This window comes from Tauraco erythrolophus, chromosome 2 (genome assembly GCF_009769465.1).
Source record: "Tauraco erythrolophus isolate bTauEry1 chromosome 2, bTauEry1.pri, whole genome shotgun sequence".
NCBI lineage: Eukaryota > Metazoa > Chordata > Aves > Musophagiformes > Musophagidae > Tauraco > Tauraco erythrolophus.
Window position 1 is genome coordinate 113,485,806 of NC_141466.1, and position 16,015 is coordinate 113,501,820.

Here is a 16,015-nt window from a genome sequence, read left to right on the forward strand (position 1 = left end):
AATAGGGAACTGTCTGTTTTGCAGGAGCAGGAGCGCAGAGGCCATGCGTGTGGCCCGAGCAGGCTGGGAAGCCAAGGAGCAGTGGCAGAGTTGGCCAGCTCCACGGGAAAAAAAAAAAGGGAAGGCACGGGGGTGCCTGACCCCAACTCTGCTTCACCAAAGCTGACTAACCCGGCCACCTCGAGCTGCTTTGCTGCTGTAACCCTTTACCACTGCTAATAAAAATTACAGAGATGCTCCAGGAGGAAGGGTCACCCTGGGCCAGGTGCGGGCATTGGTGGCACCACCCCTACACATGCACTCGTCTGCTGCCAAAAAAGACTGATCAACCTGGATGGCTACTTTAAGTCTCATAGTAGTCCCTTATAAGCTGTTTTTCTCTCCCCTAGCCCTGCCCAAAGTCTTTATTCCTTGTGGAGGGCTGGAGACCCCAGCTACAGAGGGCTGGAAGCAGCTCCTAGCAGGGGAGCTGGGTCTCTAGAGAGGATCTCAAAGCATTACCCACCACACCAGTTCACCTAGCACAGGGGAGGTGGGTGGGAAGCACCTGGCTGTGGTAAATACCTGTGCTCTCCAGTGTGTGGCCCTCCAGTGCCACCTGAAAATAACTGAGCAACCTCCACGGGATGTCTTGAACACAAAGAATAACCCAAATCTGCCCTTCTAGCATCTCTTAAGGACTTGGCACAGCCAAGTCCCTCAGGTGAAAGGTAGTGGCAAAGACAACTAAAGGGCTCCTACCCCAGTATCGCTCACCCTGACTGCCAGAGGGTCCCAGGCATGGCCACTGCGTGTTTTGGGATGAAACTTCCGATCCCAGCACAGGGAGAGGTTCCTTCCTCCGTCAACCCTCTTAAAGGCCCTCTTAAAATCAAGCTATGCAAGAGACAAAAGCACGATAGGCAAAGCACGCGCTTCCCTATGCAACCTCTGCCGGGCTGTTCCCGGCCGGCACGGCTGCGTGCTCTCGCTGGCTCTGCGAAGCCAAGGTTTCGAGTTCAGCTTTTGTTCTGGCAGGTTAGCTCTGTATTTACATGGAGAAGGGAAAAAAAAAAAAAAAGAAAACCAAGACAACCTAAAAAAAAACCCACAACAAAACCGCCTTAAATAGGGAGCGTATAGCTTTCAAATGGGAAGGGCGAGGGCTGGAAAGTGTCTTGTAGTGCAGTTCAGAAGAGTCAGTCAGGGGGCAGGTCAGGGGTAGTGGCAGAGTCGGACACGCGGCTTTAATGCAAGTCTTCACTCTGGGACAACTCTGTCAGGATCTGAATGAGGTTGTCAAGCCCCCAGAGGTAGCCGTCCTCTCTGTTCCCTTCCACCCAGGGCACGTTGTGCTGGAGAACTTGTCCCTCTGGCAGTGGGGTGGTTTTCCCAAAGTCAATCATCCAGACTTTGGCCTGTTCCTTCTTGTCGTGAATGAAGAGGAGGGAACTCCCAATTACCTGCAGAGAGGAGAGACTAGTTAGTGGTGGTCCTACCGCTCATCCTCAGCCAGCTCCAGGGCTTTCAGACACCTAATCTCAGGCTGCATTTGCAAGAGACGATGCTGAGATTTTGCATGAGCAGAAGTCAGCTTCTGCGTGTTGCCGGCTGTGTTTGCACATGCAAATCAGATGTTCAGACAAGGCGATTCACTCATACAAATCCCAGCTCTTGGCAGAAGGAGAGGATCAGAAAAACATGGGCAGGAAAGATAGAGATGTCATTGTGGAAAACGAGTCAAGGTCCCTGGGGAAGGAACGAGCCTTCAGATGGGGATCTTTTCAAGGCTTCTGCTATTCACACTCACCAGCCTTGCAGGCACCACCACAGAGCTGGGTGTGCTCCAAGTTCACGTTACTTGCAACATGCTGTCTCCTCTCTGAAACACCATCTGGTTGCACCCAGACCCGCCCCCCCGCCCCCCCCCCCCCCCGGAAATATCCGCTTTCACAGTGCTCCAGGGGTGCAAGGTACCCAGGTGCACGTAGAGGAATTTCCTTTTCCCTTAGTTTGCTTGGCTACATCTGCTTTGAAGGGGTCTCCCAAAGATCTCATCGACTTTTGGCAAAATCCTGCAGCAAGTATTGGCCTGGATAAGCCCTGAGGAAGCCCATGGGTCCATTTGGGAAGATGAAGCATGTTGTTCCTGACAGCAAAAGTCTCAAGGGCTCTCACAGTGGGATGAGACCCCTGTGAGCCCAATGCTCACTACCCATGGAGCAGAGAGAGGCTCAGCAGGTGGGTGCCTCCAGGTCCACCTCCTGGCCCATCCCAGCTCACAGTCCCAGCCAAGCTGTAGCCCAGAGGCAGCTCTGCTGCAGCTTCCTGGTGCCTGGGGACACGTGTTGGTGTCAGGTCATACATTGTTGTGCTCTTCTGCTTAATGTGCTCCTCTGGTCAGATATTTTAGCAGGCAATAGTACAGAAAAGCATCGACAGACATGCTTCAGAGCTGTCCCAAATAGAGACTGCTTTCCAAATCATGTCCGATGTTCAGGAATTGGTGGATTAGGAACTTGCTTGCCCTTGTATCGCAAACAGGGACCTTGGTGACCAGAGCATAATGGCTGTGAGCAGACAGGACACAGCATGCCGAGAGCCAGAAGCAGCCCACACCTCACAAGACAGAGGGACAGGTGGATGAGGAGTGCAGCTCCAGGAGCATCCAGCTGGTGTCAGTCCTCTAAAACAGCAGCACTAAATGCTACTGGAGACTCCCATGTCCATACTATCACCAGGGTTTAGTTGGAGATTTGTCTTTAGACAAGGGTTTTGAACGGGAAGCATGTACTGTTTGCAAAAGCTATTATGAATTTACATTTTTGAGGAGATTTCCTTCTCCAGAGCATTGGGAAAACATCCAAGGTCCAGAGATATGTGTTATTTCCCAGAAATGCTTATCTTTAGCTCTTCTCCTTCTAAGCTCTTATAGCCCTCTCTTGACCAGGACAGAGCATTTTAACTTTAAGGAAAAGCCTTTGTTGACATTCTTCACCCTCCTGTCCTGGGTCATCAAATTCTCCTGCAGCTCCTCGGAGGAGCTGGGACTCGTGAGGGCCCCGCAGAGCTTGGCAGACCTTCTGCTGCGCTGTGTCTCAAAGTGGGACAGAAAGTCAAAGCTGCTGCCTTTTAATTTTTAAGGAGTGGAAACTCCTTTCAAACCCCCCTTGAAAGGCTGTTTTGTTTCTGTGTTTTCAAACGAAACCCTGGTGCTTGGTTTCAGGGAGCATTTTGTTTCCTTGTGTTGAATTGACCTGAAACCCTCGGTTTCCACATTTCCCTTCCAATTGCCTTACAGATGCTGCCATCAGGAGGCATGGCCCCATCTGGCTTCAGCTCCTGGCAGGACCCTCCACATGTGGCCGAGGACCGAGGCGGTTCATGCGGCTCCTGCTGAGGGACAGTGGGCTCTTGGACCTGTGGCTCCTGTTTCCTGTAAGCTGGAAGAGGCTTTTTTGCCCAGAGACAACACATGCCAAAGACACGCGCTCTCATGTTTCATTAAGTAGATGCAATAGCAAATACTCTTTGCCAATGCTAAATCAACAAAATGATTTAATTAAGTTATGGAGCATTCCAATTCCTGCTGAAATGGCCAAAACACATAGTGCTTCCTCTTTGTTTTCCCACCAGAACTGAGTTTTCACTGTAGAAAATGTTGGTTTTGTGGACGCGTTCGTGGAGGAAAGTCCTTCCAAGGGAAGAGTCCTGACCATGGTGCCTCAGCCAGCTCAGCGAAGGCAGTTTTGGGATGATCTGCAATCTACAGATAAGTCAAAGCCTTGTTTGATCACAGGGAGTGACTGGCAGCTAAACGATACCTTATGTACATTCAGACAGGAATTTGTCTCCCGAAGAGCCCTATACTTCTACACTAAAGATTTTTCCCAGTCCTATAAACCCATAAGCAGCCTGAATTCCTCAGAGATCACTTTTAGTCTGTGTGAACATTGGTTTTCAGTAGCTTTGAACCTATGTCAGATGCATGAACATTATTACATCAGTCATCAGCTGTATTTCCACATAAGCATTAGGTAAACATGGGTATGAAAATACAAATATAAGAATAAATCTGAAGTGGTAGAAATTTACAGCCTCTGACTTTGACTTCTGTTCTCTCCTTGGACAAGTTGAGATTAAACAGTTTGCACTTCCAGGCAGATCTATCTAAATGTATTACCTCATGGCATTTGAAGAACGGGGATGTCTCCAGGGTAGCGCGAATACCCTTCAACCGGTTAAGGTAACTGTTCTGGAATTACAAAAGAAAAAAAAAACCACAATGTAAGCCGTCAGTGCTGCAGGGGGCAGACAGGAAAGTCATCCGTCCCAGCATCCTCTCCATGATACCAGGTTTGCACGGAGAGGTGCCAGGGGTGTCCCTCAGCCGCCCTGCGCTTCCCATCCTTAGACCTGTCCCCTTCTTTTTTGGGATCCACTTATCCTTTTGGCCTCTATGGCAACCTGTGACTTCCAAAACTTAGCGAGAGCATTTGCTTTTGCTGAACTGGTGGTTTCTACAGACCTTCCCTGCTGCATCCGTCGTGGTCCCGAGGAGGGAACAGCTAATTTGGCAGCCGCTGCTGTGCACACATAGCCAGGCTGCTTTTTTTCCTCTCACCTGCGTTTTTGTTTAATAGGTCAACCCTTCACCTCATCTGTCATTTTATCACTCAGTCAGTCAAGCATAGTGAGATGCTTCTGTAATTCCACATCTGCAAAGTTGGTACCATAGGTGGAAGGGCTTTCACACTAGTCAGCATGGAGGTCAAGACCCACACGCCTGTTCCAGCATCCCTGCAAATTGCTGGAAGGCACTAAGCGTTCTCAATGGGCCCCTTTGATAATTTGATTTGAAGGTTTAGACAGAAGGACTAAGCACAGGAACACACACAGCAGGTATCTGGGCACTGTAATACACCTAAATTTTCACATTTGGACTGCGTGGGAAGATGTGAGGGTCACTGTACAGCAATGGTTTGACCAAAGAGCCCCATCCAGAGCCAGGGCATGATGGTGTGAATGTGCTCCAAGCTTTTTGGGGATAAAATGCAGCCAGGCAACTTCATTTACAGACCCGGGAATAATCCCTGGGTAACTCTCGTCAAAGTGAACGTGCCGGTTTAAAGAAGGCAGTGCCAAGGGCTACACCAGCTGGAGCCCTGCCTTTGTAGGCTTTGTATAGTGCAGCTTAAAACAGGAGCACTTCGTCAAATAGGATATTTGACATGATTGGTGTAAACTGTTTACAGCTACATCTCTTATTCTCCTAGTAACACGGAGAAACTTGGGAAATACCAGCTGGGGCTTGCCCATGTGAAGGGTGCCTGGCACAGGCACGGGGATGCCTTCGCCACCCGTCCTGTGAGACTGAGCATGGGGCAGCCCACTCTGCCAGGGTGGGAACCCCCACCCCCTGTGCACATACCCCAGCACACACTGGGGTAAAGAGCAGGCTTGCAGGCTGCTGTCAGCCCCGGGGCTCTGCCTCCGCAGCAAGTTTTGGGGCCAAGCCCTTCAGCATCCTCAGCAGACCTGGACCTGGCCCGAACGGTGCTGCTGCAGCAAACATAGAATCATAGAATGGTTTGGGTTGAAAGGGACCTCAAAGATCATCTAGTTCCAACCCCCCTGCTATGGGCAGGGACACCTTCCACTAGACCAAGTTGCTCAAAGCCCCATCCAATCTGGCCTTGAACACCTCCAGGGATGGGGCATCCGCAACTTCTCTGGGCAACCTGTTCCAGTGCCTTACCACCCTCGGAGGGAAGAATTTCTTCTTTAGATCTAATAGAAATCTATCCTCTTTCAGTTTAAATCCATTGCCCCTTGTCTTATCGCTACACGCCCTTGTAAAAAGTCCCTCTCCAGTTTTCTTGTAGGCCCCCTTTAGGTACTGGAAGGCTGCTAGAAGGTCTCCCTGGAGCCAGCCTTCTCTTCTCCAGGCTGAACAATCTCAACTCTCTCAGCCTGTCTTCATAGCAGAGGTGCCCCAGCCCTCAGATCACCCTCAGATCATCTTTGTGGCCCTCCTCTGGACCCACTCCAACAGCTCCATGTCCTTCTTATGTTGGGGATGTCCCCTCCCAGCCCTCTGCGGCTCTCACCTCACCCCCATGCCAGGATGGCATCTCTCTTTGCCCTTTTTCGTGTTTTTTTGAGAGAGATTGCTCAGGCTCAAGCCCCTCAGGGCTGGGAGCTGATGGCAGCCTCTGCAGGAGGAGCCCTCCCTCCAGCAACCCCTACTCACCAAAACGTTGCGGTTTCCTCTAGTGAACTCCCTGAAGGCCTCCGTGACTTGTTCCTTTGTCCGTGTCTTTTTGAAGTCCCGGTTCACAGTGCCATCCTCTTTCTTGAAAAGAAGGGAGAGCGGTGAGCAGGATGAGGAGAGAGGGAGCTGGGGCAAGGATGAGTGTTTCAGCAGCCATGCCTGTCCCCAGGTAGGATGCGACCAGCCTTTTTGACAGCTGAGGGACCTGTCTACGGAGGAGGGGTGAGCAGAGTCTCTCTGCCTCGCACACCCCAAACCATGTCACAGCCCCACTGCATTGCCCCCTAAGGCAAATGGCAAGTCTCCACCATCACACGCTTGTCAAGGTCACCGGCAAATTGGACGAGCTATCTGTCATGGATGTGGCACTTTCTGCCCACCAGTGGCTGGAGACCACCTGTCGCTGGTGTGGATGGAGACAACATCTCGGAAGCATCCCTATGCGTGAGGTGATCCCTGAACCACTGAAGCAAGGAGATGAAGGCAAGGAGTAAGCCCCACGCCTGTCTTGCCTCACTAGTCTGATAGCCCCTGGATAGCAAACCGTCGAAGGCAGCAGCCTGGCACTGAGATGTAGTGAGCAGCCTCGTGCTCTCCACCACCTCTTCTCCAAAGGCACATCGAAGCTGGGCCTGCCATGGGGATGGCACAGCTTGGTCCATTGCAGAGACGGCACACAGGCCTGGCCCAGAGGCTCCTGGCCGAACCTCTGGGCAGCTTCGTAAGTCGCTCCTCGTTTCCTCAGTCCTGCTGGGGCTCTGGTTTTTAGATCGGTGTGTTTCATCATCCAGAGTGGCCATGGGTTGGTTGGGCAGGCAGAGCTCGCTTCCTGGATACAGGGGCTATTTTAAACCACACGTGCTCATGCTCACAGCTCCGCTTGCAGAGCTCCATCCCACCGCTCCGGACAGCTCGTTTGCACACAATAGAGTGAAGGGACAGAGACTAAAAAGGCATCCTGTGGACTGGGGAAGATGAAATAAGGATGAAGAAGCAGAGCAGAGGCTGGGGAAGGAAGAGATTACAATGAATCACCTGCCCTTGAGATTTATGTGCCCTGGCAGGACTTGGAGACCCTTCTAGGGAAGTGCCCTGGCAGAGGGCTGGCCATGGGCACAGTGGCCAGTCCAGCTTGGGTGAATGCCAAGCACCCAGGCTGCGGACGGCTGGGCAAGGCGAGCCCGGCACCAAACCCACACCTGACGGGCGGTTTGGGATGAACCACACAGCGCGCTTCTGACTTCCAGCTCACGTTTTGCGCAAGTGTTCACAAAGGTGATAACAAAAGCAACACGTGAAAGGTCTTTGTCTCCAGGAAAATCTTTGTTTGCTTGGGGTGCAACCAATGCACTCGGCTTCAAACCACCCCAGACCCAACCTGACCGCCTCTCACCCCTGTACTGGTGCTGCCACTGGGTACAAAAGCGAGGCTAACGGCTGGTGGGGCCCACACCACCGAAGGCTGGGGACAACCTTCTGGCTGGACAACTCACTGCTGTGGCAGCCAACCTGCTGACAGACCCAGCAGAGTCGGGCTCTCTGCTTTCAGCTGCGTCTCGCCGAGGAGGCTCTGGTGGCACACGCACAACATATAGGGGAAGGGCGCTATGCCGCTATACGTCCGGCACGTGAGCCCTGACGCAGCAGCTCAGAAATCGACCCACCCTCTCCCCGGGGAACAATAGATATTGATTTGGAGAAGTGCCACAGGGCTAATTCCACATGTAAAGAGCACAACTTTCCACAAAGCATCCAAGAAAGGAGATGGACTTCTAAGTGCTCCTAAAAATAAGTGAAAACCACAGATGGCCTTTCAGATAAGGCAATCCAGGCTCCAGGAAAGCCAAACAGCCTATCCATAGTGCTGCTCCCATAATTAGCCCCCACCCCGCAGTTTCCTTGCCCAGCCAGCCGCTGCCGCTGCGGGGCTGCCAACTGCCATGACATTCACAGGTGTCCAAGCCCCGAGGGGGCTGGCTTCTCCACCCCAGAAACATGAGGGGGGCTGATAAGGGCTATCGCAACCTCCGCCCCACCAGCAATTCCAGTTTGCACAGGGCAGCCGGTTCCCCCTCCGGCTCTGTGTCCGGCCTCAGACAGGGCTCACGAGCTGCCCATCTCGGGAAAGTCAGGTGAGGGTTTTCAGAGCTGGTTCTGGGACCCCACAAACATCCCAGCCCCGGGGAATATCATCGCACTGTGGCCTTGCTGCAGGCAACAGTGAGTGACTCTCAAACTGGAGCAGGAGCTCGGGAGCAAAACTTGCTGGAGTGAGCTCCAGTAAGCTTCAACTGGGTCACCAGGCATCACTTGCATCACTTTTAGCAGGGTAATTTTATTAATAGTGACTGTTTATAACAGTTTTGAGCTACACCAGAAAGTCAGACGAGTGTCATGATCTCTTTTTGCAGAGGAAAATTTTCATTTTACAAGAACCAGATCCTCAAGGCCACCTGAGAAAGCAAGAGCTTGACCAGGAAAGGGTCTCCAGCCTCATTCCCAACCCCGAGCTATCTGTTCACCCCACCTGCCCTTACCACCAATCCCCTCCTTCTCCTGCGTCCCTTTCCAGCCCATGCACCCAGGGCCAAATCCTGCCCTTCCCTTGCACAGGAAGGCACTCTCCGATATCAGCCTCTGGCTGTGAGCGAGGGGCAGGGCAGATTCACCCCTGCTAATCCCAGGGAAGCATCCCCAGCAGGATAGAAAACACAGGGAGACTTATTGTTAAATAACATCCTCCTAAAATTTTCTCTGAGGGCTCAGTAGCCACCTCAGGGCACCAAAGACACTTTCCCTAATGTCGAGGCTTGACCCCAGGAACAGGCAAAGGCAGGGATACAGCGCAGCACAACCAGCTCTACAGCCCTGCTGGAGAAAAAAAAAAAGTCTAGCTGGGAACCAGCGTGAACTGTTAATGCTTTAGCTTAGGGGAAATAATCCAGAAGCTGAGGGATTTAAGAAGAATTATAGTAATTAGAGCCTTGATCAAATTAGTCAGCCCCTAGCAGCAGCAGCAGGAGGAGGATTACTCCCGGAGGCCAGCACTTCTCAATATTTTTCAATTAAAGGGCTGCCTCACTTCTTGGGAAAAAAACCCACTGCTCGCATCGTGCAGCAGCTCGCTTATGGTCGGCTTAGAGGTGCAACTCTGAGCACTCCTTTATGGATTTTATTTTCCTCCACGGTGTTTTTTGGCATGTGTGGGAATATGCTTTGGGGATGGATTTTTTTCATTTGTTTTGCTTTTTACATTTTTTCATTTCAAGCAGTTCACATATGACCTGCTTTTGCTGTAAAGCCCCCTAAACATTCCCAGATCACAGGCTGAGAAGCACTGCTGGAGGCGAAGGTTAGATCACGTTGGACTATAAATAGACAGATATTCCTGATCATAGCAAGAAAGCAGAGAGAAGAAACAGTGCATGGGAGCTTTGGTCCCAACTGGCCTGCTCCTTTTTTGTATAGCCTTGGTTTTATAATAAGCACCAGCAAAACAGCAGCAATGGGAACTAGGCAAAGGGTTGTCCAGAGCCAGAACCGCTCACAGCATGCTCGTGGGTGCCCATGGCAGAAAAGGGACTTTGGGAGAGCTAGGGAGATTGGGGAAGAGCTGCAGGAGCAGGAAAGTGCCTGACCCCATGCAGTCACCACAGAAAGCTGCTGCGGGGGAATATGACTGGCAGCATCCCAGGCAGGGGCACCAGACAGGCAGGGGTGTCTTGCGTTGCTCACGCCGGAAAACTCTTCAAGGGGTTCAGCCCAAGGGCTGCTCCTCAGGTTTCTGAGAGTTGTTGTGTTAGAGATAAATGCAATGTCCTCTGCTGGCCAGAAAACAGTTGAATGGAGAAGGTGCCCTCCTCTCTGAGCACAACATGCTCTGCTGGACTTCCCACAGCCCGAAAACTTTGTCCGGCACAGCGGGACAGGACAATCCCTTCCCACTGGTGGTTTGGTATGTGGGTGACCAGAATCAGTGGCTCTAAGTGACCCACTCCTGCTGATCACCTTGTAAACCTCTGATCTACCATCTGCATTCACTTGCTGTCTGACTGCTGAGGTCAAGGGAAACACTCCTAGGAAAGTCTGGAAAATCTAGTGAAAAGGCTTTTTCAGAGAATTGCTTAGCTTGTTCTAATTCTGTCATTTTGACACCACCATCTCTGGTCAGGAATGGTGCAAGAGTTTAAGGCCAAAGAGACCCAGATGGGTATTCTGGGAAAACCCTGGCCAACTCAGGGAGGAGAAAAACAGTCTGTGATCAAGAGAAGGAAACTCCTCCAACCAAGATACATATAAAAATTGAGCAAGCAGCTGCCCTGAGCTACCACCTGGGCCCCCACAGTGCCCCAAGCCTGAGTTACTCCAAGCACAACTTTATTGAGCTGCCAAGCCAATGCCATGCCCAGGCACGCGCTGAAACCCTTAGCTCAAGCGTGATATCACCTTTAATTCGTGTTGGCTGGCTATCAAAAGGCATATGCCATTGCTAATGTTCATGCAAGTCTTCTCTCACTGATACAACTGCTCTGCAGTTACAGACCTAACTCCGTTCAAGTGCCATCCTGGACATCTCTCTCACCACCAACTCTGCTCACCAGGAGGAGAAACTCCTGAGCTGGTTCATCTTATGAGACACGAAAGCATCCTAGCAGGTATCTCCAGAAATGCGAGCATTAGCTCCAAACAAATGCAGTCAGTAGATAACACGTGCGTGCAGGTGTCGGCAGAAAGTGCTGCTGCTTGCATTCACTCCATTTCATGGGGCTTGGTTGACGAACTTTCCTGGACAGGGATGTAAATATGGCCTCCTCACCAGCTGCGGCTAAACTCACAGCTCCAACCAGAGACTGGCACATGTTCAAGCTGGGATTTGGATTAATGGCTCAGCACAGCAGTCTCAAAAGCAAAAACTAATTTGAGCCTTCAAAGTTGGAGCACGGCACTTAGCATTTCACAGTCAAGGAAATCAACCAAGCGGCTGATTTAATGAGATTAAGGCTAAAACCGTCCTTTTGCATTGATGCCCTGAGCTTGGCTGCACTCTCAGAAGAGCAGTGTCGCTCCAGGCCAGGGTGGTTTGGCTGCAGAGACCAGGGATGTCCTGATGTGCCACAGTCTCACCACCAGCTCGCTGTGTGTGTATCTGTGTGCGTGTGAGCGCATTTGGTTACTGAACACCCCAGTGTTTCCCCCTGCTCTGCAGTCCCGGAGCAGCCTCACCTTTATCCCCTCGATCCTGAAGCCCAGTGTGGCGGTCGAGCTGATGGTCTCCCTCCACTGCATGTAGCGGGGTTTGGTTACTGCCCGCAGCACGTTCTCCTCCTCGGTGGGGGCATCAGGGTCCACCTCAATCATCTTCTGGTACATGTCCTTCCTCAGGCTTGGCTTCTTCCGGGCCTTTATCAGCTCCTCCTCCAAGTATGTCCTGCAAGGAGCGAGGCGGGGACATTAGCAAGACCACAGGGCCACCACACAAGGTGCCACAGGCAGCCCTTACCCCAGAAATCAGACCTACCCAGGATAGCTGATCCCTGGGAAGTAGAGTAGCACGGGAAATAATGGAACAAGACTGCTTGCACGTGAGTTGATCCTGATTTAATTAGCACACCATCATAAACATCTGAGATCTTCTCAGTTCATCAGGGAACCACAACCAGTTCAGCAATAACAAGGGAGATGTTATTCCACCAGACGCTCATGGTGTTGCTGTCACCCCTTGGTCCTGGTGGGCCTGTCCCTCAGCAGACCTGAACAGTGACTCTCCCAAACTAAACATGGCTTTTGAGATATGCCCAGGAAACTGCCCATCTGCTCTGGGAACCGCCTGGGTTGAAGGTGGGAGGGAGTCTGCCACATCCCGGCCCTTGGCATCAGCAGCATCTGCTGCTCCCTCTGAGGTCTGGCCAAGGTGGGCGGCTGCTGCCAAAGCTGCTCTCGTGTCTCTCTTGCACTTTGCCATCCCTGGCGTCTTCACACAGGGCTGTTTCACTGATGATGATTTTGCCCTGTATGGGTCCATTTTAAGTGGACTGTCTAGCAAAAGCTTCCTACACAGGACGGAGGAGAGGAAGGGATGCAGCCTGGGCCAGGTGCTTACCATCACCCCCAGGACTGCAGGGTGCAGTCAGGATGAGGGAAGGAGGGTGGAGGGTGCAGGGGTATGTGCAAAGAGCTTGGTTTCATGCATCCTTCAGAGATCACCACTCTATGCCCCCGCACACCAGTGGACAGCTTCTGCGCTCTGGCATGTGGAAAACCGTCATCCACAAAATATTACATCCTGCAGCAGTAATAAACCACTATGTAACTCCTCTTCTGGCACCCAAACCCGCCCCAGCTCAGCCCAGCAAGTGCCCAGGCTCTCCCCAAACAACTCACCAAGGTGGGTGAGATGTCCCAGCAAAACGACACAGGAGTGACCCTACCTGTCAGCTCCTTTCCCCAGATCCAAACTGCTCTTTGCCTTCCACTAGCCATGCCCAGCTCTTCAGAGGGGCCATGCTCTTTCCCCATGTCACTTGTGCCCAAACCCTGGCACTGAGCCTGCGGTTCACCTCCAGAACCGAGCAAAACAGGTGGGGAGGATGCTAGACAGACTATGTCGGACAGTGTTCCTGCATTTCCCACAGGCTTAGCAAGGCAAATGGGTGTCTTTTCTCAGGACAGGCATATGATCACTGAGCAGACGTGCCCAGGGCATCAGCCCCTTTGAAAAGCACTGCAGATAAAAGCAACAAAGGGCTTCAGCTGAGATCACCAAACCCATGACTTTTGGGCAGCTGGAATAAAATAGAATAAAACAGCTGCGTGCTCCCAAATGCTGCTCACGCTGCTCAGAAAGTCAGATTTCCTTTTGATAAGAATGACAGGTTGTCTCTGTCTGCAGTTTGGTTGCCCCGTATCACTCCAGGCTTGAACCATCACCAGGGCTTAAGCTGGACAAAGCTTCATTCAACGGGAGGAGGCTGCCACATGCTGAAGCTAGGTTGGCAGGGAAAAACCAAGCCTGTATCCGCCTGGCCACAAGCTGCTGGCTCAGAGGACAGGTTTAATAGCCCCGAAGTTTAGTTTATCTGCCAGAGTCTCTCCTGCTCAGTCATGGGGATGCCCCACTCCCCAGTATTAGCCCCATTCATCCTCCCTCATCAACTCCTGCAGCACCATCTTATTTAACGATGCCCCCTTGCCTGCTTTGCCTGTCTTAGCTCCGAAAAGCCAGGTGCACAAACCACCCGACCTGTGATTTGTGCGTGGGAGGCTTTCCTCCTCCCAGAGACAGCCTCAGGAGCAACTGGGCAGCATGACCAGCAGGTCTTTTTCTGGTGGTTGCCATCTCTGAGTCCAGAGCAGGTCTCGTCTCCTTCCCACATGCTGCACCAGGGCCCCCTGCTCTTCTCTCCACCCCTCCGGTGGAAAGTATTCCTCGCCTCTTCCCTGTCGACAGCCCAACACGCCAGTTGGAGTTTCACATCGGGAGTTCAGGAGGGGAAAAAAAACAGATTCCTCCTTCCCACAGAAATCATCAGCTTTTCCAGCAGCGCAAGCATCTCCACCACGTCTGAGTTGCACCTTAAGCCAGCAAGGGGAGTTTCAACCTGCCCCACCGCCAGCCAGCAGCTGACCCAGGGCCAAGCGGTGGTCCGGGGCTGCTCCAAAACCAGCAGCTGCCTGGGGCCACCAGCTCTGCTCACGTTTGCTCTGGGGCACCCTCGTCAGCTGTGGCATCGCTAGCTCAAAAAAAACTGCTGCTGGCTAAGTGGCTGCAGCCTGGGATCTTGGCGTATCTGGAGATGGTTCTTGAGGAGGACACGGGTAATGTTGCTCATCTGTTAGGAAACATTTCAAGAACTTCGCATGAAAGGCACTAGACTACTTAGCACACACGTTTTATCTCTCAAGTGTGTGTGGGAGCAAAGGGTAAGCAGAGGGAAAGTCTCTTGCTCGCCGAAGCTGTGACATTCAAGTGTCTTTATTTCACCTCTCTGGCACGTTGGGCAGGATCTCCCACACCTGCTCCCTGTCCCTTGGCTGTGTCCTCCTATGGCAGAGAGAGGCAGGTTGCCATCCTAAAAGCTACTGTGCTGTTCCGGTGTACCTGAACCCAAACAGCAAGCCATTCCCTCCACTGCACCAAACCACTTTCCTAGCACATGGATGGTCCACAAGCAGAGGAGGAACAAGCCTGGTGTGTCCTTCCCATACATAGGGTTCCCCACAGCCCCTTGTGTGTTTCAGAGGGTTTTACCCAGGAGATACGTTTGCTTTGAGTATCCCATCTCAAAACTCAATCAATGTCCCCAAAGCCACTCACCTGACTCCCATTTTGCAGTCCATAACACAGGGGGAGTCAAATTCAGCCAGCAGATCTTCCATCTGGTTGTATCGCTCCCCATCCTTCACGACGTCACCGTGGTAGGCAGGAACATAGGGCTTCAGGACATCGTTCATCAGGCGGTCGAGGCAGCGCTGCTCCGATTCACAGTGCTTTTTCAGTATCCTGCCGTTGGCCGCTGCCTTGAAACTACCTGAGGGCGACAAGGGACAACGTGGCCCTTGCTTCAGATGGGAGATGATGCTGTGCCTTCCCAACACAGAAAGGGCAGCCGGACATCTTGGAAGCACCCCTGTTTACACCTGCACCCAAAAGAGTCTCCGTGGGCTGGGACTTAACAAGCTCGGGCTGATGGATTCACACGCAGTGTCGGAGGTTTATGACCAGCAATGTCACACCCGAAACAGGGCAGAGACCTGCCCTGCAGCATCCAACACGTTTGCTTCCCAGCCTCTGCGTGCTTCATGGCAGGTTCACTCCTCTGTCTCTAGGCACGTGCATGGGGCATCTTCATGCCGGGCAGTGTCACCCGCTTTGCTGTGGATCAGCAAGAGGGCTTGGGTCTCACCAAAAAGGACTCAGCTTTTCTGCTGCTTGAGAAAAAAGTGGCAGTAAAACCCGTTGGCCCCGGGAGACTGAAATCATAGAGCACTGCACCTTCCCATCACACTCCCTAGCATTTAAGTAACTCACTCTCCTGGGCTAGAGACGTGGGAGATGAAATCTGTGACATTCATGCAGCAATCAGAAGCAACTCTGGCTGACAAAGCCCGTTAACCTGAGATAACGAAGAGCCTTCCCACCACTCTGCCCCTCCCTTTGCTCCATACCTGCGTGTCCCGCTAGCTGGATCCAAGGGTACTTCTTCTTGAAAGACATCACAAATGGGGACCAGTGCACCATATTCTTGATCTTGCGCCATGATTTGCTCTAAAGATAAAAAAAAACCATGAAGGTGAATGCAATATTTTAAGCTTCTACTGTCCGTAAAGTCACTTCAGGCAGCACGCAGCTGTTTTGGACAGAAGAAGAGGCACCGGAGCCAGCGCAGGATGGAAGCAAACAGAGAATCTGCTCTTTTCCCATTGCCCTGTGCCAAGCCAGAGCTGCTGGGCCTCAACTCCGCATTCAAAAATCACGAGTAACTTCACGAAAGTGGATGGCGTTACGGCGTTGTTCCAGTTGGCTGCTTGTGCTGCAGAGGGCCCAGCCATCATTACCTTGTCTCCGCTCCCCACATCCCTCTGCAGAAGCAGCCGGGATGTTAACCCATCCTAGGGTACCACCTCAGATCACGGCAGACGGAGCGGGGAAGGGACCCCAGGACTTCAACCCGGCCACAAAACTCAACTCGAGCTCCCGCGGGGAACACGAGACGCTCGCCCAGGCGCACCTCAGCAGACCGCCTGGCTTTTGTTCCCCGCTGA

General features: G+C 52.3%; 1 protein-coding gene across 2 annotated transcripts in view; it reads right to left on the reverse strand.

Annotated features, from left to right (window-relative positions):
• Window positions 1-1,226: 1,226 nt before the first annotated feature.
• Window positions 1,227-16,015, reverse strand: part of ITPKB (inositol-trisphosphate 3-kinase B) — a 65,241-nt gene continuing 50,452 nt past the window's right edge. For both annotated transcript variants that reach the window (XM_086629849.1, XM_086629856.1), the window contains exons 3-8: window positions 15,419-15,518; window positions 14,568-14,781; window positions 11,477-11,681; window positions 6,233-6,334; window positions 4,163-4,234; window positions 1,227-1,442 (exon numbers count right to left, since the gene is read on the reverse strand). In XM_086629849.1, the coding sequence (XP_086485975.1) occupies window positions 1,227-1,442; window positions 4,163-4,234; window positions 6,233-6,334; window positions 11,477-11,681; window positions 14,568-14,781; window positions 15,419-15,518 (909 nt within the window). The remainder of the gene's footprint in view (window positions 1,443-4,162; window positions 4,235-6,232; window positions 6,335-11,476; window positions 11,682-14,567; window positions 14,782-15,418; window positions 15,519-16,015) is intronic.